At 32.5% G+C, this 27,972-nt stretch overlaps 1 protein-coding gene across 1 annotated transcript; it reads right to left on the bottom strand.

Annotated features, from left to right (window-relative positions):
- Positions 1-31: 31 nt before the first annotated feature.
- On the bottom strand, positions 32-27,972 carry LOC111059656. The gene is made up of 19 exons (XM_039422781.1): positions 27,458-27,972; positions 26,567-26,798; positions 25,764-25,955; positions 22,975-23,104; positions 22,273-22,457; positions 21,063-21,211; positions 20,063-20,272; positions 19,337-19,582; positions 18,127-18,302; positions 17,306-17,425; positions 14,464-14,596; positions 13,655-13,883; positions 8,568-8,756; positions 7,215-7,344; positions 6,689-6,885; positions 5,118-5,266; positions 3,204-3,422; positions 1,818-2,063; positions 32-641 (listed from the first exon to the last, which is right to left on the bottom strand). The coding sequence occupies exons 2-19, from the start codon at positions 26,776-26,778 to the stop codon at positions 469-471; spliced, it is 3,285 nt and encodes a 1,094-aa protein (XP_039278715.1). The 5' UTR covers positions 26,779-26,798; positions 27,458-27,972; the 3' UTR covers positions 32-468.

The following is a 27,972-nucleotide window of genomic DNA, read 5'->3' as shown; positions in this document are numbered from 1 at the left end:
ATCCTTTGTAATTCATATAGACACTCAAATCTTTTTTTTCAACACCTGGACCTATCGGTTTCTTTTTCCATCCTTTTCCTTATCTTTCTTCCCCCATTCCATCCTTTCATATCTACCGTCTCTACTTTTCCTGATACCTCTCTCACCTTCTCAAGGATTGAAGGTTTTCCTAGTACATGGATATCCTTAGTTGGAAAAACCCTTCAATTTTCCACCCTTATTTTTTTGCTCCACTTTCTTTTTATTTTGTTCTAATGTGCATTGATGTTGTTGTTTGCATGTATTATTTTTGCTGTTCTCTGTATCAAACTTGTATGTGTGTGTAAATAAATAAATAAAATAAAAAATTCAAATTCAAAATCAAGTAGCCTACCAAGGAAATATTATGAATAGAGAAATATTCCGATACAGCTTACATTCTAAAGAGTCTCATAATGGTAATTGACAGGGAATTCTTCTCGAACAAAATTATTTATTCAGTTTGGCGATATGGAGTTTGAGAGGAGCATCTGGAACAAGCAGAACTCCACTTACACTCGGTTTAATCGGTTTGAGCTCCTCATTTTTAGGGGGAAGAATTTCATAATCTTGTAGGAGAAATGAAGTGATGACTTTGATTAGTGAAATGGCAAACCTCATACCTGAAATAGAAAGAAATATGTCAGCTCGGATAATTACTCCTCAAAATAGTAGTACTACTGATAAAATAGTATTATGAAAATAGCATAAACGTCTGATGAAGCTATGATATTGTATTTTATGTCATTATCATGGGTTAGCAGTAATGGAATGATCTATAACACAGAGGATGATATAATCAAATAATTTTGAAAACATCAGAAAATTCAAGTAAAAAAGATTAGTTTATTAAATGTTGGTTAAAGGTCCTTAGTAGATGAAGTTTTATGTATCATCTCAATTAGTCTATTGCATTTTTATTGTTTAACCAATTAAGTGTGTATCCATTTTCATTTTGGATGGATATGATATTGATTATGTTGTGGTTCAATTTTCAAGTTCAGTAATTTTTACCATCACATCATTATCACCATCATCATCATCATCAGCATCAGCAGCAGCAGCAGCAGCAGAAGCAGTATCATCTTTACTTCCATTTACATCACCATAGGCCTACTATAGAGTAAAGATACCAACCATATAGATATCATTGTAGTATTAATTTGCTGTCTCTGATCATGCTTTATGCTTTATCACTGACTTGAGCTAATGGTACTAAGTTCAACGCTAAACCATGTTTACTTGTAGATATGGTTGCATTCATCATACGGGGTTTAAAAGATCAAATGTACACGGACTAATTTCTTTCCAAAAAATTTCACAAGAAAACTGAATAGTAACAATCTATACTGGAGTTGAAAGGGAGCTTTGTTGTCACTTTTAATAACGAAAAAATAAAACTTTTTATAAAAAGTTTCTAGTTTCCAATTGATTAACATTTAAATTTATTGATTCTTCAGTTTTTCATATTTTTCTTAGTAGAGGTTTGAAAGAATTTTGTCAATGAAATACTGATACCAAAATCTTACTTTGACCACAATTGAAGTTTTGTTCTCTTAGCTGAAGAGACGTATAATAGGCTTACTGAATTATTAGAATAAATTATGAACGAGCTTCAAATTCCAGGTGTTTCAAGATTCTACAGTGAATAATTAGTTATTTTCTGAATAATAATGCATCAGTTAATAGATCAGATATCTGGAGAGTACATTAAAAAATATTCCAATCAGGATTACTTCGAATTCCAAAGAGTGAAATAAAAAAGTCTGGTAAAAATTAAAAATTGGAATTGTTCTCACCAGGGCACATACGAGGTCCAGAGCCAAATGGGATGTACGCATAAGGATGACGATCGTTCTTGTTTTCCTCAGAAAATCTTTCAGGTTCAAACTTTTCGGGATCAGCGTAGATGTCACCATCCATGTGCAGCGCCAAAATCGGCAAAATAATGTGGCTTCCAGCCTCCACTTTCACTCCACTAAGTTCACAGTCTTGAGTGCATTTCTTTCTCAAAAACGTTGCTGGAGGATACAACCTCAACACCTCTACAAAACAATTCAATAGGTAATAAACATTTTGCTACACATCAGAGTAACAAAAATAGTTATTGTTATCTACTAATGAAAAATGAATACATTAGTAATTTTAATGAGTAGAATACAATGTATGTATATACAATATACAGAGTGAGTCATATGTATGGGAACCCTTCAATAAGTTGAAGACTGTTGTAGATATAATACTGTAACTTTCAGGATAAGTTATTGGTCAAATACTCCACCTTTTGACGTACAAATGAATTTTAACCCCTCATAAGAGGGTAACTTAGGAGTTGTAACTAGAATATTTCAAATGTAAACACTCATTGTATGGTACATAACTTTTAAGACATTTTTGAAACAAGAAAGATGGCATCAATGAAAATGTTCTATGATTTATGTATCCAAAATGGGGGCAAATTGAAGTTTTAGTTAAAAAAAAGAGGGGTTATACCTTAAATATTTCAAATGTAAACACCCATTGTGTGGTACATCATTTTAAAGGCCTTTCCAAAACAAGAAAGATGACATCAATAAGAATCTTCTATGATTCTTGTACCCGAAATGGCGGCTGATTGAAGTTTTAGTTTTTACTTAAAACTATTGATGAAAAAACTTCAATCAACCGCAATTCTGGATACAGAAATCATAGAACATTTTTATTTATGCCATCTTCCTTGTTTTGAAAAGGCCTTTAAAATGATGTACCACACAATGGGCTCAGAAAGCAATCACACATACACAGACATAGCCACACATTTAAAAATGTTACACATCAAAAACAAAGGACCTGAACTGAACACCCAAGAACAATTTGAAATATATTAACTTATCAAAAGAGACAACATCGTACATCCTTAATGAAAAGACAAATTTCAAATCCCACAGCCTCTTCAACCTCCTACTCCAATAACCTACAAATTCGAACATTCCCGCCACCCCCGCCGCCAACCATTCAAATAATCCCGCCACTCTTAGGTACTACCCACGCTGCTTACAATTTCTTCAATAATTGTTTCAAACGAATGTTTTCGCAATCATTTGTTGAATATTGTTTAATCTATACCATCAATACATCATAGTCTGAGTTTTTTGAACACTAGAAAAAGACTATAATTTTCAACAGTTTTGAGTAGGCCTACTTACCTGAAAAAACCATATCCAGATATGGCAACTTTTGAACCTCCTCCAGGGTTATTTGCTCTTTGGAAAGTTTCTTCACTTCTTCTCTCAGCCTACTTTGTACGTCTGGATACTGGGCAAGAGTATAAAACATGAAGCTCATTGCTCTGGCTGTTGTCTCGTAAGCATCCAGGTAGAAGGATGCAACTACACCGCTCAGATCTTTGATTGCATCATTTTTCACTAGAATAAGTTAGATTCGTGGTTAAAAAACAATAAACATGAAAAAATTGAATTGAGAAATAGTACTAATCTTTTTTTAGCAAAATTTTATTGAGAAGACTGCGTCTATGAAGTAAATTGCCAATTTTATGACAAACTGAATTGAAAAATAAAAACAGATTTTATCAATTGATTACAGGAATATAAAAGGTTAAAGGTTGGCGAAGATTATGGAAACTGCCTAATATTTATTTTACAAGGATAATTTGACTGTAGGTTTCATTGTGGATTCTATGCGAATTGAAAATAACTATTTTCCGTCAATTTTGGTTCGCCATATTGGTTCCGCAATTTTGAATCTAACCTTTTTTAAATGGGAAGGTGAACAGAATTAATCTAAAAATGATTTAGAAACATAATTTTAGTAGAAAATGAATGGCGAAAACCTCAAATCGATATCTCAAACTATTCCAAAGATTGCAACGAATTAAGAAATACTATTCAATCATACAACATTTGAAATAAAAAGATGAGTAGCCTACCTCCGCATTGAAAATCTAAAAAAAGTCTAATACAGTAGTAACATGTACTCACATATTTAGCATAAAAGGACAGAGAATTTTTATATCACTGTCAGATATTTAATGTAGCCTACTCAATCCATTTTTGTATGATTTATTAGTATATTATTTAAATGTTAATATCTTTAAAACAGTTTGAGTTATTTTATCGATGTATGGTTTTCGCCATTCATTTTCACCTGAAAATCTGTATCAAATTCATGTAGGTATGACATTACCATTTTCCTATTTGAAAAAACTAAGTTTGATTCAAAATGGCGGACCAAAATTTAAAGTGACAGAAAATTAATTTTTTTCAACTCAAATCAGATCCGCAATGAAGCCCACAGCCGTATTATTCTTGTAAAGAATATTAGGCTGTATCCATAATTTTCATCAACTCCATACTGTATCATGACTATCATGCTCTTCAAACATGTTTCATGGAAAAGTTGACAGCTAGACCTTCATTACAAACCATCAAGAGAATAAATTTATTTGCCAAATAATTGTACAGATATTGCTATAATCAAAAATAATAGAATACACTATAAACAGTAATAAAGTTAACAAAAGTACAAAATTCTAGTACTTTTTTTATAATTATTAATGTTAATAATTATATAGTCGGTATACAATCTATGAGGATTGCATAAGATTTGTTTATAAATTTCAATGTTTCGATTCAAAATCAATTTATTTTAGAGTCTGCTGATGAGTAGTTATTGGTGAACTTATGGTTCTTATGGCGGGAAATCTTATCGAACTTGTCAATCTTGTTAAGGTGCGTACAGATTTACGCGCCGTGAACATGAGCAATTCACTTTTAATCAGCTGATGCTAAGCTTTTTATATCTATAACTTACCGTTTATTTAAAAATACAGATATAATCAGCTGATTAAAAGTGAATTGCTCATGTTCGCGGCGCGTATATCTGTTCGCACCTTAAGGCTAACACCAAACAATATACTCTTGAACACTAGTTGATAATTCTATCGATTCCTGTTTCACGGAGAATCGTTGTAAAAGACGAAAATTGAGGCACTATTAAATTGATAAATAATCTGATTTCACAGTAGAAATGGAAAGATATAAAGATCTGAGGATAAAGCATGAACTGAAAAATGTAAATCAATAGAATGTTGTCAACTCAACTCAAATCATCATCTGTTTGTCCAGACTTCAGCCGAGTTTGTCTTAGAGAATTCAAAATGCAGGGTGAATTTCTGTTACCGGTACTGATCAGCATCTTCAATGACTTTGCAGTGAGGTCGTTGAAAAAGCCATTTTCTTGAGAGACGATTCTGAAAATTGAATAAGTTTATTCAGTTTTCAGAGAGGAATGGGCTGCTTATTTCGAATTTGCATTCAAAAGATAGATCGCTTAAATCATTATTAGAGCTCGGCTATTGGTTATTGCACGCTACAAGTCAGAAAGTGTAGGCTCTAATGAGTTATAGCTAACAAATCATCCCTATCAGCAAGGATGAAGATTGAGGATGAAGATAGAAAAATCCGAATGATTTCATTCTATTCAAAATGTTATAGTGTCTAAGAAGAAGAAGAGAGCAATTTTTTCTGTCCGATGACTTTGCCAGAAATAGCTGAACACTGGAAAATGGTGAAAAATTATGAATACCTTATGCATTATTCCAATATTACATGATCAAAATAAACATTCTAGTGGATGAATAACGGAGAATTATTTGAAAATATGTCGCTTTCTCCAACGGTCGTTTAAACTAAACTCAATTAACTTGAAACCAAGGATTTGAACCAAGCTGGTGATTCTGATAGAACATGATCTTATGTCATTGTACAAAATCTAAATGTGAGAACAATGAAGTTAGTGATGATGGGTGAAGCTAAAATTAAGGTGTTTTTCAAAAAATATAAAGAGCATTTGTATCAGGTCAACCTGGTCACAGGTTGTAGAGCGCACAATTATTATGCCCAAATGAATTTATTTTGAATTATACATTGATGGTGACAATCGGAAGATATTGTTAGTAAAATACTGACATTTTTAAAAATTGATTTTTCTTGTTTTTGATAAATTCTTACCCAGTAGGCCTACTCAATGTAGATAGAAAAATCCGAATTATTTAATTTTATTAAAATGTTATATTCTAAGAAAAAGAAGAGAGCAATTTTTTCTGTCCGATGACTTTGCCAGAAATAGCTGAACACTGGAAAATTAACTGAAAATATGTGGTTTTTGGGCCATTCTGTAACTAGCTCAAGGAAATTTCGCATGAAAAGAATTATTTCTGGACTTCTCTTATGAATCCAAACTATATATAAAAAATCTTAACTACACAATATATATTCATCTAGCTGTTGTCAATATTTGCAGTAGGAGAGTCTTCGGGGAGGTTCAGAACATTTAACTTTGGATTCTCGTTTAATAATATAACTAGGCTACAGTATATATTGCAAGCACACCCCCTTTTTCGTGTCAATATTGACTGGACTACGAGTCAAATTACTATTTCATATTTGTTAGAGTAAAAACTTGAAAATTATTTGAATGCAACTATACTTTGAACAAACTTTGAATACAGCATGACCGATCATACGTGAGCAATTGAATATTGATATGCAGAGTATAGGGCCTACATAATTAATCTGAACTAAATTCTAATTGATCCTATTATAATTTATTCATTTTACAAATTTAAAATTTTCCAAGATTATTCCTATGGAATAATTCCAATACAACTCACGTAGGTCTGAAGAGAGGCGTGAACCATGGATTGATATGAATAAGTTGCATAGATGAGTCAGTTCCAATAAACACATCAACAAATTTCTGTGCAATTTCTCTCACATAGGATTTAGTCTTTGTAAATCCACTATCCTCTATTCCCCAGCTCCATGATGCTGCCATTCCGCTAGTGATATTTGTACCCAACTCATAAGCCTGAAATGGAATCAAATGTTTAAAAATGGAATCAGGCAACTAATAATGAATACAAAAATCGAAATCAAAAACTCAAATTTATAACAAGTATCGAAATGGGGTCGGACATCGCATCTGAGGCTTGCCTTAATTTTTTATACTCATTAATTTTGTTAGCATTCATGAATTTCCTATTGAAAATTAAAGTAGAATAATTAACATGATCATTGCATAAGATATACCAGAAAACAATAAGGGAAAAAATATTGAACAGGAACATAATGCTCTACAGGCTCTAAAAACAATAATACAAATATTCAGAGTAGGCCTATGAGCTGTGTTTGTTTTACCTCGATGTTATCGTTCGCTTCATCCAGGAATGTCTTCATGCTTGGATACATTTTTGAGACACTTTCAGGAATAAATTTGAGCTTATTCACTGTGAGAGCCTGAGTTAGCTTTGACCTAGCTTCCTTCCATCTACAAAAAAATCATTATATCGATTAGCCTATAATTACCTATATTCCATCATCATTCATAAGGTTTTTTTTGTGCGATAAGATGATTATATTGTGATTAATATTCGAATATGCAATATTGAATGCCAATGAGCATTCTTACATACAGAGTTGGGCCAAGATTTTCAATACGGTAGCTATTACGGTACCGGTACTCATTTTTGAACGAATGTCGAAACGATTTTCTGTAGTAGGCTACATAACTGGGCAAGGGATGTCCCATCGTGGGCCGATCTTAAGCCCAGGTTGGGACACTCAAAAAATTGTTTTTGTGATGAAAAATCAATTGACAATCGATGCAGTTGCCATGAAAGTGTAAGCAAATACAATCAATATATAGAATTAAAGAATGAGGTAAGATTTAATGAAGTAATTAAGATTTTTTTTATTTTTGTCCAAGTTATAGCTGTTTGAATTTCGGTGTCCCAACGTGGACTAGTTTACCCTACTATGATAATATCTGTCTGTCTGTCTTATGATCCTCTACAAACTAACTTAAACTGAACTTATCAACTAACTGAACTAAAAATTGTAATAGAAAAATTTTAATTTAACTGAAATTGTAATAGAATGTGCACTATTTGAACTGCTCTGCTCGAAACCGCTCGGTTGACCGAAGACATTTGTATACTCTCATGCCTGCTCTAGTATATAGACCCGCCCGGCGAACGACCAACAACCGGGCGGTAGGACTGGAAACTACAACCGCCGCGATTCGCCGGCGACTACTAAAACCGAGCGTTGCGTTGCATGTGTACGGCACCATGTGTTTCCCTTCACCTAGCAACCGCTCGGTTGGTCAATCGCGCCACAACCGAGCGTAAATCGCTGTCATTTAAACAGGCTTTAAATCTAATTATAGGGATATGGTTAGAAAGAAGAAGAAATTTCTAATAAGATTCATTTAACTTGTTTCTTTGTTTGACGTTTTTGAACGTTTTATGAGCACTCAAAGTTAAAAAAGTACCTACATTACTACAAATACATGACTACCTTTGGGGAATTCTAAGTTTTTTATGGATTTTTATTTTACCTACCTATTTACATAATATAGGTCGTATTTGAATTTTATTTGTTTTTCCAATGAATGTTTCTTTTCAATTTTCATTACATGAAACTTTAGATATTGTAATCTTCGTAATTTATTACCCTAATAAGTACGGTAATGCATTTTCAGGTACTTACTCCGTACCGGCCAAAACGAACGGATTTCGACTGAAGAAGGAGTCTTCCTTCTCGTTTGTGTAGACACCGTTCTTGTGAAATGAATTAAAATTTTCAGTAAGTACTTTTTTCACAACTTCTGGGTCTCTCAAAAGTAAACTAGGCCTTTGAAACTCATAGAATCCAACGAAAGGTTCGCCAGGAAAAGAACTGTTGACATATAATAAGTATACAATAGATTACTCATGAAAAATGTAAAAAGAAATTAAGGCTAGGACTACTGGCTATTGCAATAAAAAAAACCACAAGTAGCCTTATTTGAAACTTATAAAATCCAAGGAAAAGTCCACCAAGGAATGAACTGTTAACATTATAGACCTATATTTATTTATTTACTTTTTCATGCAAAAAATATGTGGAGGCAAACAGGTAAAACCCAAAACTTGCCTCCTTAATACAACTTACATAATGCAAATGTTATAAAGATATATAAACTTAGAATAAAAACTTATACATTAAAAAAAAATCAACGTCATAATGATAAAGTAATTCTTATAAATTAGTATAATTTATACTAATTATTATAATTAGTATAAATCTTTAAATAAAAAATAATACATTGAAATGAATGAAAATGATAATTCCTTGGAGAAATTAATGAAGATGAAATTAATAATAAATTGATAATCAGTAGAAGGAAAAAAATAAAATGAGATGATGAATTAACTATTACAAACTAGGAACTCGATTAAATCTAATAAACGAAATTGAAAAAAACAAGATACTAGAGTGAGAAAAAACGGTATTAAAGGAGTTGACACATAGAAGCAGTTTTCAAGATGAAATAACTAATTTAAACTCATTGGATTGCACTGAGTGCTTTCCTCTTAAAGGTTCCGTAAACACATCTATTCCATATCCGAGACTATTCATTAATCTAGGGAATCTATTTAGAGGGGATAAATACCTATGAACAGTTCTTGACCTGGGGATGAAGAACAAAGAGTGACATCTACGGCTTAAGACTGGAACGGAAAAAAAAACTTTAGAAGTGAGATACTGTAAATCAATTCTGTTGTGAAGGATGATGTAAAAGACAAGAATAGAAAATAAATCGCTTTTCAAGGAAGGCATCAAGAAGGTCCTTCGCAATTCATCTGATGGAAAATCAATAGCACAAGACTGTCCATATCTTTTGAAAAAAGTGTATCTCAGGAATTTATTTTGAACTCTCTCCAATCGCGTGGTGGATACTATTTAGTGCGGATTCCAAACTGGTGCTGCATACTCCAACACACTCCTGACCAGAGTTTTATATAGATAGAGAATTGACCCCAAATTATCAAAACATGAGCACGTCCTGCATATAAAGCCCATCATATGATTGCCCTTACTATTAAGATAATCAATATGATTTTCAAAACTAAGATGTGTGTCCATGACCCAAGATCCTTATACATATGCACATTATCCAACTTAGTCTCTCCAATCACATAGGCCTAATCATACGTAAAAGGAGATCTCTGACGAGTGAATGTCATTGATTTACACTTTCTAACGTTCAGTGCCAGCCCAGAATCCAAACACCAACCAGTCAATTTATGGATATCCTGCTGCAGTTCAATACAGTCCTCAAGAGAATTGATCACCTTGAAAATCTTCGTGTCATCAGCAAACATGAGACACTCAGAATTGCCATTAGATCAGGCAGCTCATTGACATATAGGAGGAAAAGCAAGGGTCCCAAATTTGACCCTTGGGTAATATATACAATATTAATTTAAATATAACCTAATTCAAATTAAAGGGTACTAGTTTATCCCAATAAAAAACCATCAAGTATTGCCATATAAAAATAAATAAACAAAATTCAGTAGTTAGCCCATATACAGACGAGTGAGGGTAAACATTTTTGAAACGGACTTAAATAATTTTATTATATATGCAAGCATAATTTGACGGAAGGTGTGATAGGGTATTTTACTCATATTCATATTAATAATACTTGATCTCTGTGATTCCAATAACATGTTGTACACAATATTTATTGTAACATAATGTTTTTTAATGGGAATGCGTTAATGCAATGCATGATTTCAATACAAAATTTTAGAAAAATTGATGGTGAAAATGGCACATTGCTATTTCAGTAACAAAGTTATTCACATTTGAATAATAGTGTGCCGAGCACTCCTTTTAATTCAGGCCTTTTCCCAAGTTATAATAGTAAATTTAATACGCAATAGACTAGAGCCATTATTGTAAGTGAGTTAGCGAAATAAATTATTTTCTCTCTCTATTATGAACGGCCATGACTTCGAGTTTCCCATGATAGATATTTAAAAATTGTGGCTCCGAGTCGTCGAGGAATGTAGATTATGGAATTATCTCTAAAACTTAGCCTTCTTGTCGCGACATAAAGTGCGATAAGTTGGAAAACAGCAAGCATTGAAATTATAACAAACTACCGATTTTGCAGTTACTATTTGGTCCAAAGGCTCTAGAAGCCACGCGACGATTGGTCAAATTGATTCCTTTCGCCCAATAGGAGACCTGTTTCTAAATACAGTAGTGGGGGGATTCCCCAACCGCGAGACCAGATTACGTTTCGGAGGACACTTTGCTAGGAGCACTAGGAGAGTAAAGATGTAGTCACTATGTTTCGCCCTTTTTGGGCAAGTTTATTTCATTAGTTAATGTAGGAGCTAGTTTTATTTTTATTAATGTTAAAATTTTCTAGTAGTGCCATGTCCTGAAAGGTTTAATTGTGTTTCTTCATCATGTATGAATAATTGTTTCTTCAAATAACCGCTAAGGTACGTAAAATAAGGTTAAAATATAATTTAGGGAATTTAATTGATTGAAACTTCCATAAGAGTATTGAATTAATTAAGCCTGTTATTTTTCAAGTTAATAATATTGATTGAGAATAATCCTTTTGATTTTATTAGTGATGGAAGATAATTATAATTTTTTTTTTCTAAAGAAGTATAGAAAGTTTTCAGTTACGTTACATTTGAGTTATTGTTTCTGGAAATATATTATCGTAGAGTATTGCTGAAAGTCAGGAAGATAGCCTTTAAATTGGAATGAAATTTTTAAGATTATGTTCATATTGAGTTTATGACATTTTATAATTTATATTTTTCAGACTCTGTTTTCTTATGTCTTTAAGGCTTTCGAATGATTTAGTAAATTTTTATGATAGAAATTTTAATAGACGAAGAAGAAAGTTTTTCTTTTCCATGAAATTAATATTAATAAATGTTGGCTAGCGCACAAGTTTCCAACAATACTAGTCGAGCTACTATATGAAAAATTATATTTGATTTCGCAAACCAAACGAAAAATATCATAGAAGTTAGCATCATTTCAATCTGAATTATTCCTTTTCTAAAAGAATTATATTAATTTATTACGAGTGTTTTCATAGATGTTGCATTGTATATTAATGACACTCTGGCAAGTAAATTTGTTTTAAATCTGTTAAATTTTGAGAATGAAATCAGAACGTCAAGATAAAATCTAAATTGAATAACAGAATAAACTCCTGTTTTAGCTTTTGATGAATTGTAGGAAGAGTTAGAAATTAATGCTGTAATACATTTATTTACAGCGGTTCATGTGTGTCCCCAAACCAACTTCTTGTACTACCACCCCTTTGGTTCCGCAACTTTATGTAACACCGCTTCAAGACACCCGTTCAGACGACAGGTCTAGGGACGTAAGAGGACGTCGCCGTCAAGCCAAATTCAACCGGTAAAAGCTCACCGCCAAAAACAAGGTACTGTAACCCCGACGATAAAGCAACGTACAGACCAACGAAAGTGCAGTGTAGTGAAACAAAGGTTCATTCGAGAATGTCAATAAAAGTGGGGATTCAAAATTATTATGAAATGGGTTATATGGGTTACTATCGACGAAACTTGGGTTCAACGGGCTTTTCTTCTTGAGTAATTCCAAGTTGAAATAAATTTTTTATTTGATGACTGATATTGTTTGGTTTTGTGACGTATTGCTATCTAATCGGGGATAGTAATGCGCCCCCGAATCAGATGAAGAATGTCACCAAAGTAACATGAAATTGTTCTTTCTGTTGTTCGATTTTAGTTGCCAATGTTTATTGAAGCTGTTTGTATTTTTCAATTATTTCAAATTGTAGTGTTATTCTATAGTATAAACCTATTAAATCAGGCATGGCAAGATTAATTGAAGTTTTCTTGACTCTAGCCCGTTCACCTGCATGAATTAGGTATAGACTCAGGTATTTTCTAGATGTGTCGGCCTATTTCTAAATTCTAAATTTTATTCAAAATTATCTTATCTATCATCTTTAAAAAAGCAAAGGCACACAACTGCGCCACTGCTGCTGAATGTTTAGCCAAAGGCTTACAATAGGCTAATCATTATTTGAGAAACCACCCTGCAGGCCAGTTTGGTAGAGTAGTGGAGTAAGGCGCTACAACTTGTTTGTACAACTAAGTTTGCTAGCATGCCTGAACTAGAAAATTTTATTGTTTGAAGTAGAAATTAATTAATAAACATTTGATGTAGCCTAACATGTAACATCTTGAACGATTGTAACTTTTAAAATTAAAACAGTAAACTTTGAAGTTGGATGTATGATATATTTACTTGCACCTACTTGTTGAGGAGTAATAATATTACAGGTGTATTCAGTACCATATTTCAGGTAGCTTTCATGGCTTTATAATGTATTTTCTTTTATCTGTGTGTAGTGTAAATAACTATTACAGATGGAATTAAATAGAGAATGCATTTATTCAAATGCTAATTAATATATAATTATTATTTAACGAAAATCCCAAATAAATGCTGCAAATCACCCCGAAGACCTCTGCTACTGCAGACATTGACAACAGGGTTTACAGCTAGATGGAAATTCGATGAGAACTACTATCCAAAAATTAGTTGCCAGCTCGGGAATCGAACCCGGTACCTCCCAATTGCTCATCGAATTTCCATCTAGCTGTTAACCCTGTTGTCAATGTCTGCAGTAGTAGAGGTCTTCGGGGTGATTTGCAGCATTTATTTGGGATTTTCGTTAAATAATAATTAAAAATAACTCTTCATCGTAAAGTACTCACTCATAGATATCCTTGAAGAAAATTCCTTGGCTCTCTTCAGCTTTGAATATTTTCCTGATACTACCATAGATGATGGAAGTTGCTTTCTCATGTGGCACATTCTTTCGCTTCCAATAACCATACAACCATTCACAATAGACATAAGCAACCGTGATGAGGAAACTGATTAATAAACCAATACATATTAGTATGGGATTACCAGAATCCATCGTGAATCGAAAATAAAATCCTGTGAATGACAAAATGAGAGAAATTAAATCAATAAGTTGGAGTATTTGTGAACCAAAAAATGAAAAAAAAAATGATAAGATAAAATACAACAGTACTGTAGATAACTTACAATAGGTAAGATAAAATACCAGCACATTAGAAAGATTTATAATTTTTTGAGAGATTATTAAAAATGTAATATTTCCAAGAAATATTTATACATTTTTTGAGACATTAAAAATGTAATATTACAATAAAAATATAAAATTTGTGAGATATATTGCGCCCACTTCATTACCAGCAGAAAAACTTCAAAATTTATAGTAAAGAACTCACTCTTACTTTTATGATGAAATGGAATGATTAACGCATCCAATTAAAGCATTTTCAAATTACTTTTAAAAATAATTTGAGAGAGACTGCTGACACGTTTTTTGTCATAAAGAATACTTAGAATAACACATTAAAATTGTATTCTGATAATAGACACAGGAAAATCAAGTAATAAGTTTATTCAAGTCACCGTACCTTTTTATTTAGAACTTCGAATAAATGCCATAGAATAGACCTGAAATACAATTTAAATTTTCAACACACACCTAGCACTGAGAACAGAAATGAACACATCTGTAACGAATAAATAAAGCATGAAGAGAGGAAGAGAGTGCAGACACTCAACTGAGAGTAAACATAATTAGCGGCGACCAGATCGCCCTCTTCTGTGATCTTGAACTATCCACTTGAATCGAGCGTCAAGGTTGAATGCATTGTCCTAATCATTGTGGTAGAGTGGATACGCTTTTTAGCAACATATTTTTGACAGCTCTTCTTGATAATGATGATGTAATTTTATCGATTACAGTATGAATTTTCAAAATAACAATGATTCTTTAAATTTAACAGACACGATTTACAAACAAATAATATTGGTATTTTTTTTCAAAATCATACCGTACCAAACTTGTAAATTGATCGAAACAGAAAAGTTAATGCTATGTTTTCTAATACAGTCTAAATTAGAGTTGAGTCTATTGATTGCAAAGAGTTGAGGCGTTGCAAAATATTGTTCAAATTTCGATCAGATTTCTCAAATTTCTAGGTAGAAAGAAAAATTCAAATTTTTTGATAAAATTGAAAAAAAATCGTGAAAATTTGTTTTTCTTTTGAATATCACGACTCTCGAAATTATGAATGTCCGTAATAGGTAAGAAATTTATACCAAAATAACGGGGAAAATGCCTCCTTTCTATTGGTGTCTACATCATTTTCATCCGACTTGTATAGTCGGATAACCCGTACAAGATAACAAATTCGGAACAAGCTATTCTCTTTTCTCATCAATAAATATAATGAAAACAAGTCTTCTTCTCATTCCCTCTTGAGTCCCCTTGAATACCCCCAAAGTGCCAATCTGCAAGGGTTTCGTAGATCGTTGATTTAGCAGCTTCTAATTATCCAGTTATCGATCTGAATCTGATTCCATTGTATTCAAAATATAATCCTTCTACATTTTTATTGTATTAGGCTAATTTGTGCGTTTAAGAGATTTTACGAGTTAAGATGGAAGAAGTAGAATTTTCAACCTCAAATTTGGAAATTCTTATTTTTCTATCATCAGCAACATTTTGTTTTATCTTTAATGTTTAACTGAACTATGTTTTCAAATCCTGGACCGGCAGTGTCACAACTGGGTATAGTGCCACATCAAGTCCTCAAATGAGCTTCCCGCAGGAACTTATCGAGGGAATAGAGAGAGTTTTCTTGCAGCTATGTCTTCATGGTCCTTGCAAATTTGCCAGCCTCCAAATTTCTGATTCTCAGTGGCAACCTGTTGTACATTTAAATGAAAGGTATATGGATGTCTCTCTATCATCTTGGTGAGTCGGCATCTGGGCAGCTCAACCATGCTTCCTGCTCTCAAGATCCTTCTATGGATCGATCCTCTGGCTGACAACTTGCTCGCCACCTCCCTCACAATTCACAAACCGGAGAGACACATTTCATGTAGTCCATTTCAAGAGCTATAAAATCATGTATAATAAGCTAAACGTTTGAAATATCTTATAATGTTAAATTATCAGTTTATGTGTGCTATGCACGAAACGTAAGTGCTTGGAGCATCTGAATTTCCTATAAATACCGTACACATAACAGCAGTGCTGCGTTGATCTTCATTGAGCTTTGTGAGAACATACATCCCAAGCTCAATAAATTGCAATGGGTGAACTTATAGGGTTTGATTGCCTTCATGGCTTTATAATTAAATTTATAACAATTGCTACATTATATAATGCAATATATTTGAATTAACATAGTTGGGCTATACTGTATATTTTATCTCGGTTTCTGTCTACTTGATTGGCAGTGGCTCATCATCAATTCAGTTTGAATCTTCTCTGGGTTTCACCACCCACTTATCTTTTGAACTAGGGAGTTTCTAACAGGTCAAAAAAATCATGTTTACTGCTCTAAATGTCTTGATACTGTGGTTAAATTGGAAATATGAGGAAGTCGCATTTTTAAACAATTTGGAAACGCTGTTATTTCTTCGGAGGGCCAAGTCTCAACTTATTTAATACAAACTATCGATAAGGAATCGTTAATGGAAACCATCATGGTCAAAATTCAATTCAATCGAAATAAAATTAGCGGAAAATTATTTTTTAAATGCCGAATCATGAATATAGATTTAAAACTGAACATTTTGATATTATGATTCCAGTTATTGAAATATTTAGAGCCAAACCAATGAGTTCAATACAGTATACCATGTAACACCAATCCAAGCTCTTGAATACCTCTTAAAACTAGTTTGAATATAGGTTTGAGTTCCATTGTCATCTATTTTGAGGGGATAAAGAAATGAGACGGGGCCGCCGAAAACAATGGATGGACAGGTAGCAGTTCTCTAGAGACCCTTCAGTGGTCACCTATTGTTATTGAATTTCGACATTTTCGTGTTCTTGTGGTTTCCATTGGTGGACCAGTGTGGTTACTTGAAGGCACTTTTATCTGTAAACCAGCGGTAGCCTACAGTGATTGGATAAACACACACATTACTATCGATGACAAGTACAAATTTAGTCAAACGTACGTGGTGTGTAAAGCCCACTTCGATTTTTGGACGTACATTTGTTAGCCGTCCTTATATAAATTCTACGAGATTGAATGGGACTTGACAAACACATGATGCACATTATATGTTTGCCAAAAAGTTGTGTTCAATCTGATGAAATTTAAAAGGACGCCAAAAAACGTATGTTTAATAAGTATATCGAATTATTGTATGTAACTCAAGTTAGTCTGTATATACAGCTTGTGAGCAAGTTGAGTTTCATAAAATTAACCATTGGGAATAATACAATACTTACAAGTTCTTGATCACTGATTTACTTACTTACTCCCAGGGCCATCTATATCTAAGTTGACATTTGGCCGCACCAACAAACTGTCACCACGTAGTTCGCTCCTCAGCATCTCTTTCTGTCGCTCCAAGTCTCTCCATGTCAGTCTTAACCTGTTGCCACCATCTCTGTCTGGGTCTCCCACGGGGTCTTCTTCCTAGAGGGTTGGGTGTTGGAACTTTTTTCAGCTTGAAAACTTTTTTCAGCTTGAACTCTTTTCCTCTTCTGAGTATGTGCCCAGCCCATTGTAATCTCCTGATCACTGATTTACATTCAATAATTGTAGAAAATACAAGTAACAAATGTAAGGTGCAAAGTAACAGATAAGTTTGTGCAACCAGCTAGAATTTCCTCCAAGATAGCACCTTTTTGGAACAACAGCCCAGTGCACATGTAGCGCGGCTCCGTCTCCTTTCTTTCACCCATTTTGAGTTCAAATAGCGCTTTATTGGCTAAACACTTCCATATTACTAGTGTTCACACCGGTATCCACTATCAAGTGATCACTTTCATTTCTTCTTGAAGAACACGGTGCCGTACCATTCTAATCTATTGAGCAAGTAATGTATAAATAACATAAAACATTTGATTCCAAATCATTTATGTTTTTCACATTTACAAATAATATCATTGCTTCCTAATAAGAAGAAATGCAACGTTATAATAATTTCATACACAATGTTTTTACAATTTTCTTGAGTTTATCAATATTTTCTCGAGTGTTATAATTTCATGCATGGTTTACAATTTTAGGCTTATTTCAAGACATAGAGTAGAACTCTAATTTTCCTTAGAGCCTTTTAGGGTTCTGAGATATTTTCAACTTGGAAGAAGTCTTCAGATAAGGTGAATTGTTCAATTTTTATCCAGTTTCTCAAATTTGACATACAATGACTGTTCAGTGAATTGGACGAATGCTTTAGATCTATTCCAATGAACAGGTCCAAACTGGTGACTTGCAGGAGCAACTATCTCGTAATCATTGATCAAACCGCTTACAATAACTTTCAAGAAAATTTTGGCGAAATTCAAACCTGAAAATAAAAGAAAAACTGCGTTATGGGATTCAATTGAATCTGACTAGCTGGACAAAGTGTATGTCCATTTCATAAAATTTATTCGATCAATGTAGAGACTTCATCATTGATTGAGGAAAATTATTAGTACAATAACTAATGAAAAATATAGTTATGAGGATGACGCTTCGAAATAACACCTACTTGGGATTTTTACATTTTATTTCAGAATCAAGAGTGAAATATGAAAAGTCTAAACAGGAATACACCACTGTATAAATCCGAAATTAATTTTCGTTATATGATAATTTTTATGAAAATGATAATAGTTTCATTATTTTTTACAAAAAAAACACTTAAAATTTTCAATTTAACAATTGGGAGAGAAAAATAAGATTAACCTTGTGCTATTTTTCTCCCGAATCTATAAGTCCATATTCAGATAAAAAAGTCAAAGAATGGGTTATGTTCAGCACCAAATAATTTTGATAGAAAGAATATTCAAAATTAATGAGATGACAACAATAGGATGACAGGTGAATCATCAAAAAACGAAACGTCGACTAGTGTACTAGTGTGTGTTGAATTTATTTTAATTAATTTCTCTGGAAGCAGAAAAACTGAAAGTAGAAACAATCTCCACTGTATTGGAGGGAAGCATGACACAAACAGCCTATTAATTGAATGTTCTATTAAAATTGTTTTTCTCACCCGTTATAATTAATCGTTTGTAGGGAAATCCCATTTTTACTGAAATTTAAGTTAGCTGGAATTGGCTCTGTAATTGAATTGAATTTGGCACTTTCAAGTACATTGATAGGATTCTTAGAAGCAGGAATATAAATTGAGTGAGTGGCATAATATAATGGGTTTGTCTTTTTTCTTTAGGGCTACTTTTAATATAAATATAAATGAATCTGAGTAATTTTCAAGTCTACATTTGGTAGCCGAAACATGTCGTGTCGAAGTAACTTAAAAGGGTACTCAGATTAATATTCTTATTTATATAATGGGTTTCTATTGAAATATTAAAATAGGGAAATATCACTGACCCAAGCACATTCTAGGTCCGAATCCGAAGGGAAGAGACGTCATTGGATGCCGGCTTTTTCTGTTGGCTTGACTGAAATTTTCAGGATTGAACTGCTCTGGATTTGGAAAATACAGTGGATCCATGTGTATTGCGCTGATTGGCACTATGACGTCATCACCGGGTTGTAACTCCACAGAGCCGAGAGTGCATGCTTCTGTACAAGTCCTGCCAAGGTAGTGGAACGGAGTTCGTATCCGGAGAATTTCTGTGCAATAAATCAGAAGAGCAAACGATTTTTTCTAAAATGCCATTATTGCTCAGTAAAATTTCAAATTTAATAGATGAATATTCAGACTTTTAATGGAGAAACTTAGGTAGGCTATGGTGTAACAATTTTCTCGTGAAAATATCGTGTGGGATTCAATATTAGCATACTGATCATAATGGGATAGACATTCTGTTGTGACACTCTCACACAACTTCCATGTGCTGGTAATATCTTCCATACTGCAATAATATTAGATATCTAATATGATAATATTAATATCATAATACTGTACAGTATCAATTATAATAGAATAATAATATAATATCTCCACAGCTTCATAAAAAATATTATTCAACGAAATTGTTTGATTTTAAGGTAACATAATAAAAATAAACGAGAAATATTACAATGGTCAATGAACAAGGCAATCTAGTCAATTATTCATCTTGAAGATAAAAATTCTGAAACATATCTTACCTAATAGAACCATGTCCAAGTATTCCAACTTTTCCAGTTTCTCCAGACTCAAATCATTGTCTAGATCTTTTATTTCTTCTCTCAGTTTGGATTGAACATCTTTGTTCAACATCAATTCGTAGAGGAGGACACAGAGAATGGCTGATGTCGTTGAATAACCGTCTAGGAAGAATGTGCAGAGACCACCAGTCACTTCCTTGATGAAGTTTTCTGGAGACAAGCACTAAATTTTTACAATTCTATATTTTATTTGATTCTATATACAATATGGAATAAAAAACATGCCGGTACCGTAGCAAGATGCAAGGTACAATATGTAGGGAAAGCAAGGTTTAATGGCAAGGTACAAGCATTATTTGAATTTTGCAAAATAATGGTACTTTATTTCATAGTTCCCTCCTAGGAACAAATTGTAGTTGTTAGCTGATATATGAGCTAATTGGAACATTTGCTTGTGTATGAATAGATTATTCTGTGACGTGATTCATTTTTGAAAATAATATACTATTTGAAGTCTTACAAGAATTATTGAGAACTTGATTAAGATAACACTATCGTGAATCAGAATTCAGTAGCGTATAAAATCCATCACTCCCATGCCTAGGATTACAGATGAAAATTCATTTTTAAAACAAATAAGTTGATCTCTCTGTAGTTTGGAGAGGAAAATTTAATCCATTCAATGAGAAGAAATTATAAAAGTACAGTATCCAATAATCAATAATCTTAGTCATTCTATACAGAAAAACAAAGAAATTGTTGTGTATGATTACTGTTGTGAGTATATATTTAGAATATTCAGAGAAATGAACAGGCTATCATAATATGATTTGTTATTTTGAGTACCTAATAAGATAAATTCTATTATAATCATACAGTAGAATATTGATAGTTCTGAAATTCTTACTTGAAAATAAGCTCATCATCATATTAGGAAATAATATTCATATGAATTGAATGAACATTCATAAATTATCTAAGATAAATGAGCCTTCATCACCTTTATCATCAGAATCAAATTCATCACATTTCAAAATTGCCTGAGCCGAGATTTGCAGGAGACATGGCGGACCGTTGCTTCCTTCTGAGACAGCAAGGCACTTTCGCGTTAAATCAAGAAAAAACTCTGATTGTTTCTTCGAAAACAAGCTGAAAAATAAGGAGGTATATCCACAATTAAACACTAGAACAACAAACAAATATAGAAAATTCAATTCTAATTGATCAATATAGCCTACTGTACTAATTAACACGGACTTACAATGGGTGAAAATTATGGCTTACTCCAGTAATTATAGGCTAGACTTACAATGGGTGAATTATTTTCATACCGTATTCGCTATATCGGGATAATTATTGAGATTATAACATATTTTTTATATAAGTTTTAATTGTTATTTTGTCCTATGATTTCCCTTTTTATATTCATAAATATATATATACCTTATATATACAGAATAATAATTTCTTATAAATGAAATATAGTGTCCATATAATTGAAATTAGTTTATAAATATATGATTGCCTTCAACAGAAGCTCAAAGCTGTGAATGATTAAGCTCTATTATTTGTAGTTATCCAAATCAAGCTGATTTATACTGAAAGCTTATTCTTACAATTTATTATGTTTTGTTATTAACTATTTATTCTCTTCAACCTTCAACCAAAATTGAATATGGTAATAAGTAGCTGAGACAGCCTTGTCAGGAGTCAGGAACAGCAGTAAAATAATTATAAAAACATTGAATGAAGTAGAGCAGTGTGTACTAGAGGAGCACCTTCATACCTTTGTAAATCAGACACTATGACATTTCTGTTTCAAGGAATGTCAATGCAGGTATGAGAGGATGTTCTTTATAGCTTCAATTGTGGACAACTTGAATTGATGGGTTTGAAGTGCATGTCCTCGTTTTTTGGAATCAATTGCATGTGTCAACACTCGTATGCAGAGACACTAAAAAATATGTCTTATTTTGATTAATACACAAATCATAATAGGCCTATGAGTAATATGGAAATAGAAAATAAAAATCCAAGTACGTACCCGTTTTTAAAATTGTTTACAAATTGTTCGAGTAAACAATTTGAAAAAAGGGTACTTGAATTTTTATTTTTTATTTCTATTCAAGAGTAGTCCTAACGAAAAATACACTATATGAGTAATATGATATGTTCGATAATAATTGAAAACCAAAATATTGTGTACCTACCAGTAGCGCAAGATTCTAGCAAGGAACTTGTTGGACACCATCAAATCCAAACCATAGCTTTCAATAATCATGCCTTTGAATGTATCATAGATTGGTGATTGCTTTGTTGAGCAGGCGTTCCCCTCCACTCCCCATCCCCAGCTTGCAACCACATCGCACGTCACTCTTTTCGATAAGTCCATCAACTGCAATCGAATTTTGAACGAAATTACATGCAAATTTGAGTAGGCCTACGCTATTTCCAATGTTTACAAATATCACTAGAAGATCTCCCACTATAAAAATTCTTCACCGTTCATTGGAAGCCGATGACATCGACAATTATTCTATAATAAAAGTGAGTCATTCATTATAAAAAATACTGATCGATATCTGTATCAGATCTATTGATATCTGTCTCAATCTATCGTAAAACTCAATGGATGACTCACTTTTATTGATATAGAGCACAGTAGAATAAAATATTGAATTGTCTCCTTCTAGTTAGTGTTTTGTACGTATCATACATCTGAATTTAAAAAAATCCTAAAATTTAGAACATTTGGTTGTTTGGCGAGGTGGAAATATCCTAAGATCTTGCACTATTAAAATTTCTTCACCACTCATTGGAAACCGATAACATCGACAATTATTCTATAATCATAAAAAATACTGATCGATATTTATATGTCAATTTATCGTAAAACTTTCTGAATGACTCACTTCTATATCTGCTTTGCTTTCATCAATGAATTTACTCATGTCTTTGAAAGGTTTGAAGAAGACTTGAGGATATGTGCGCAGCTTGCCTTGTGTCAGGCCAGGAGTCAACACGGCACGAGACTCCTTCCACCTGCAAACAATCAGTTAAGCTGCTTACAAAACCACATTCTTAGAGTTGAGTTATTGGTTTCAAAGGAACTCTTGTACACTATAAAACACTATATCAACTAAATATTATTTCAAATGTTTTTCAAGTTCTTCAAATCATCATTACTTTTATGGAGTTGTGGTAACTTTTTATTGAATGAGCGAAGCGAATTCTATGTTTCAAGTCAATCGGCGTTTGTCTGTTTGTTTGTTTGTACCGCAGTTACAGTCGCAGTTATGGTCCGATTTGGATAAAATTTGGTTTACAAGTACTTCGAAACAAGGCGCAGAAAAGTATGTATTCAATTTTTTAAATTCATTCCCGTTTCAAGATGACGGCCCTTTATTCGGAAATTTTACCCGAAAAATCAACCTAACTTTTCAATACTTTATCAGATCAGGTTCAAATTGGGCTCATTCTTCTCAGCTCTTCAAAGCGGTATTATTTCATGTATCACATGTTGAAAATTTTCTAATTTTTGGCATTTCGATTTTTTTTCAAGTCCCAATTCAAGTTTCAGATTTTTTATCTTTTAAACCGTGCTTCCGAGCTCAAAAGTGTAGAGGACCTTTATTCTTCAGCGCTCCAAGGTGGTCTTATTTCATATATCACATGTTCAAAATTTAAAGAATTTAGGATTCCATAATCCCCCCCTCCAAAAGTCACAAATTTCAAGTTTCAGATTTCTTATCTCTTTAGCTGTGCATCCTAGCTCAAAAGTGTAGGAAACTTTTATTTTCAAGAGCTCGAAGGCGGTCTTATTTCATACATTACATGTTGAAAATTTTGAATTTTTTGTAATTCTATTATTTACACCCAGACCCCCCAGACCCACATTTCAAGTTTCAGATTTTTTATCTTTTTAACTGTGCATCCTAGCTCAAAAATATGAAGAACTTCTGTTTCTCAGCGTCCACCATCGATCCTATTGCATTTATATCATCATATTCTAAATTCAATTTGTATGTGTGTTTGTGTGTGAATAGGCGGGCGTGTGTCAATAGTGATTTTAGTGAGTGTAGTGAATTCTACTGTTCTCTGAACTACTAGTATTATCATATCTAATATGAGGTATAATAATATATCTAATGTGCATAAAAAGCTTACCGAAAGTGAGATAAACAATACAAACTTTTAGGATTGGTTAACTGAGACGGATTTGTGTCTATATAAGAGTGAATTTTACTGGCAGGCTATATAAAATGCTTATCATGGAGTACGGTACCATGAAAGCAGCTTATGTATTCGGCACAATAGAAATTCGAGATCTATCAGTATGGGCTTGTTCTCTGAATAAATAATAGGTTGATGTGTAGTTTTTTATGAATGGAAGAATGCGTATTTCTTGAGTGAAAACAATCTTGCAATAATTGTTTTGTTCCTTCATCCACATGTTGTATCATTCTGTTGTAATGTGTAATCTGTTGTATACATCGTGACCCATTTTTCTCAATTTTTGAATAAAATATTTTATAAATAATGTATTTAAATATAAATCGAACTTCCTTCAATTATAGCTCAAGCAGCTTGCTTTTCTGGAAGGCCCTATACATTTAATTATTTTATTCATAAAGCCTGTAGAATAATATTATTATACAGAGTGTTTCAGAAGTAGTGTCGAACATGTTGAGGTATTTTTCCTGGATGATAGGAGACTACAAATGCCGTATTTGAAGTGTCCAAAATTCAGCGGTTATCCTTATATCTGCCATTTTGTTTTTTTCACTTAGCAATTTTTATCTCATGAACGAAATGTTGTATGGCTCTGAAATTTGGCATGAATATTAATGCTATAAATACTCAACTTAAAAAAATAAAATGAAAATTTTCGATGTAAATTTCCAAAATGGCGGCCATTTAGAATTTTTGATGGCAAATTTCACGAAAATCGTTCACTTTACAGAACATTTACAAGAAACAAAAAGCTAGAAAATTTTATTAAGATTTCAAGGATAACTTATTTATAAAGATTGGTCGTAGAATGACAGAGAAATTAATTCTTTTCGTGAAATCTTACTTTTATAAGACAAACAATATCATTTGAAAACATTGTAAATCAGCTATATGACCATATGGAGCCTTACCGAGTTTCAAAGCTTCATCTTAAATACAATTGGAATTAAAAATTTAATATTGATGTTTAAATGGTGAAAAGTGGTCATGCATACAGTACGAAAATAATTAATTTCTTTTATACTTTGACCAATCTTAATGAATAAGGTATCCTTGAAATCTTGATAAAATTTGCTAACTTTTTTGTCCCCTGTAAATTTTCTGTATAGTGGACGGTTGTCATGAAATTTGCCATCAAAAACTTAGAATGGCCGCCACTTTACGAATTTACATAGAACATTTTTTATTTTATTTTTTAAAGTTGAGTCTTAATAGCATAAATATTCATGCCAAATTTCAGATCAATAAAACATTTCGTTCTTGAGATAAGACTTACGAAGTGAAAAAAAACAAAATGGCAGCTATAACTGATTGATAACCGCTGAGTTTTGGACACTTCAAATACGACGAATTTGTAGTCTCCTATCATCCAGGAACAATACCCTAAGATGTTCGACACTACTTCTGAAACACCCTGTATTGTATTATATCATGTATATTTGAATGAATAATGAAGATCCGCACTCACTTGTTGTGGTATGTCCTGCTGAATGGATTCATCGCCATAAGGGGATCCACACTTGAACTGATTGAGAATCTCTGATCGCTGAAGTTATTGAAGTTCTGAGATAAAACTTTCTTTGCTAAATCCAAATCCCTTACCATGATTACAGGATTTTGGAACTCATAATATCCTACAACAGGTTCTCCTTTATAAGAGCTGTAAATAATTTAAGAAAATTATGTTAAATTATATTTGAATCAGGATGATGCAAGAATATTACCTTGCTGCAATATAATCATATTAGGCATGAGAGTGAAGAATTTAAAACATTAGAGTAGCTTTAACTATAAGAATAAGCATTATAGATCATGTCAAAAAATGTACAAAATACAATTCAAACAATTGATAATAGGAGAGTGAATGACTCATTCAATTATCTGGTGGTTTTTATGAGCAAAAGATAAATTTATTTAATTCACTACTGTTTCGTGTAGCCTACTCTACCGTACAAGCATAATGTTATGAATGATGATGATTATAATGGAAAGAAAATGAAATTCTCAATGGTAAACCCTTTAGCAAATTCTCAAATAAATTGTGAGAGTCGATCTAATACCATTTATTTCACATTCAACAGTTATTATCAGGAAAAAATTGGTTATCTAAATAGAGAAAAATAATAGGAATCTTTTGATTCTCTATCAATTATTTCAAAGATCATGACACCTTGATAAAATATTCCTTATTCATAATACGTCATTGAATCTTATGATATTGCAAAAATGTTTCTACAAGAAGCAGGGAACAGAACTTAAAAATTCACTCACTTGTAAATATATTGATAGAAACTTTTCATGTCTTCCTTTGAGAAAAATAATGGTTTGACATTTCCAAAAATGAGAGAAGTTGCCTGTAGATGTGGCACACCCCGTCTCTTCCAATAACCATATTTCCGTTCTAAGTACAGATAGAGAAGTACAACAACTGCAAGACTGACACCAAGTAAGGTATCTATGTTGATGTAGTTGTTGATTTCCATGTCCTCGCTTCAACTGAAATATTCAAGAATACGGTAGAAATGAATTATGTAAAATGATGAACAAGAACAAGAAACTCAGTTGAATTTCTATAATATTATCTGCTGATTGAACTGAATTGGTAGCTGGACTCGATTTGATATTAAGGTTGAAATAACGCCAATCTTGATGCTGTTACTATGATAGAAGCATTTCTTGAAAAATGTTTGAATTGAAATTGGTATGAATCATGTTCAAGTTTATCAATTATTATCACTCCAAAAACTGATTTTATAATAGAGTGATTCTCGATGAATACACCAAAATAAAAAAAACTTTATTTAACATGTGCTACGAATAAAAACTTCACAATAACTGGTAATTGGTAGGCCTTCATCCATAATATATTATTGTTAAAACTTCAATCTTCTCACTGGAAAAATAATCTCAAACCATAAAAGTAGATAATCAGGTATAGTTTGGTCAGGCAAGGCATTTAGAAGTCCAAGTTTTCCTTATGAATAAGTCCACTGTTCTGGGATAATTTTATAACTTGATGGAATTAAATACTTTGCATCCACTGGAAAAACTATTGAAATATTGACAAAAATTAAAATACAATGAAAATTATGAATAATAATAAATAAAAGTGAATGAATAGAATATTAATTAGAAATTATGAATAGTACATTTCAAACTGACCTTTGACAAATAACAATAATACTCCAAGTATTTGAGCACTCAAATTCTAAAAATTGACGGCATCATATTCTAGCCTATCGCAATGTTTGGATTTGAGTTGCTTCTCTTTAGTAATGTTCCTAACTTATCTCGTCTCCAATCCCTTTCAAGTCGATTATTTCAAAATTCACCAAGCAATAAAACTCAAAAGAGTGAGACCACGTGATCAAGATAGCACACTAGACAACCACTTGAAACTGCGCTATTTGGTTAACATTTGCAAGTCACAACTGCTCTAATACAAAACACCTTACTCAACAATTCAGTCGTCATAAAGATCTCAGAGCGAGTGAGGTCAAATCCATTATTGAGTTTTATTGCTTCTCTTAGGTATAGATTTGAAATGAATTGATTCGTCTCTCACCTCCATCTGTCAGTTATCACTGTCAATAAGGCTAATAAGGGTCTTCAGTGCAAGGAGCATTCATTTTGCTCTATGTTTATTTAGCGGTTGATTTTTTGCTATGTATTTCTAA

Source organism: Nilaparvata lugens, chromosome 3 (assembly GCF_014356525.2).
Source record: "Nilaparvata lugens isolate BPH chromosome 3, ASM1435652v1, whole genome shotgun sequence".
Classification (NCBI taxonomy): Eukaryota; Metazoa; Arthropoda; class Insecta; order Hemiptera; family Delphacidae; genus Nilaparvata; species Nilaparvata lugens.
This window is presented reverse-complemented; position numbering and strand designations above follow the sequence as displayed.

Excerpts from the sequence above, each read along its gene's own strand:
- LOC111059656 (XM_039422781.1), bottom strand. The coding sequence starts at position 26,778 with ATGGAAATCAACAACTACATCAACATAGATACCTTACTTGGTGTCAGT. Across the intron at positions 13,884-14,463 it reads ATTTCTGTTCTCAGTGCTAG|GATTTTATTTTCGATTCACG; the intron begins GTGTGTGTTGAA and ends TGTCATTCACAG. Across the intron at positions 6,886-7,214 it reads AAGCGAACGATAACATCGAG|GCTTATGAGTTGGGTACAAA; the intron begins GTAAAACAAACA and ends ATTCCATTTCAG.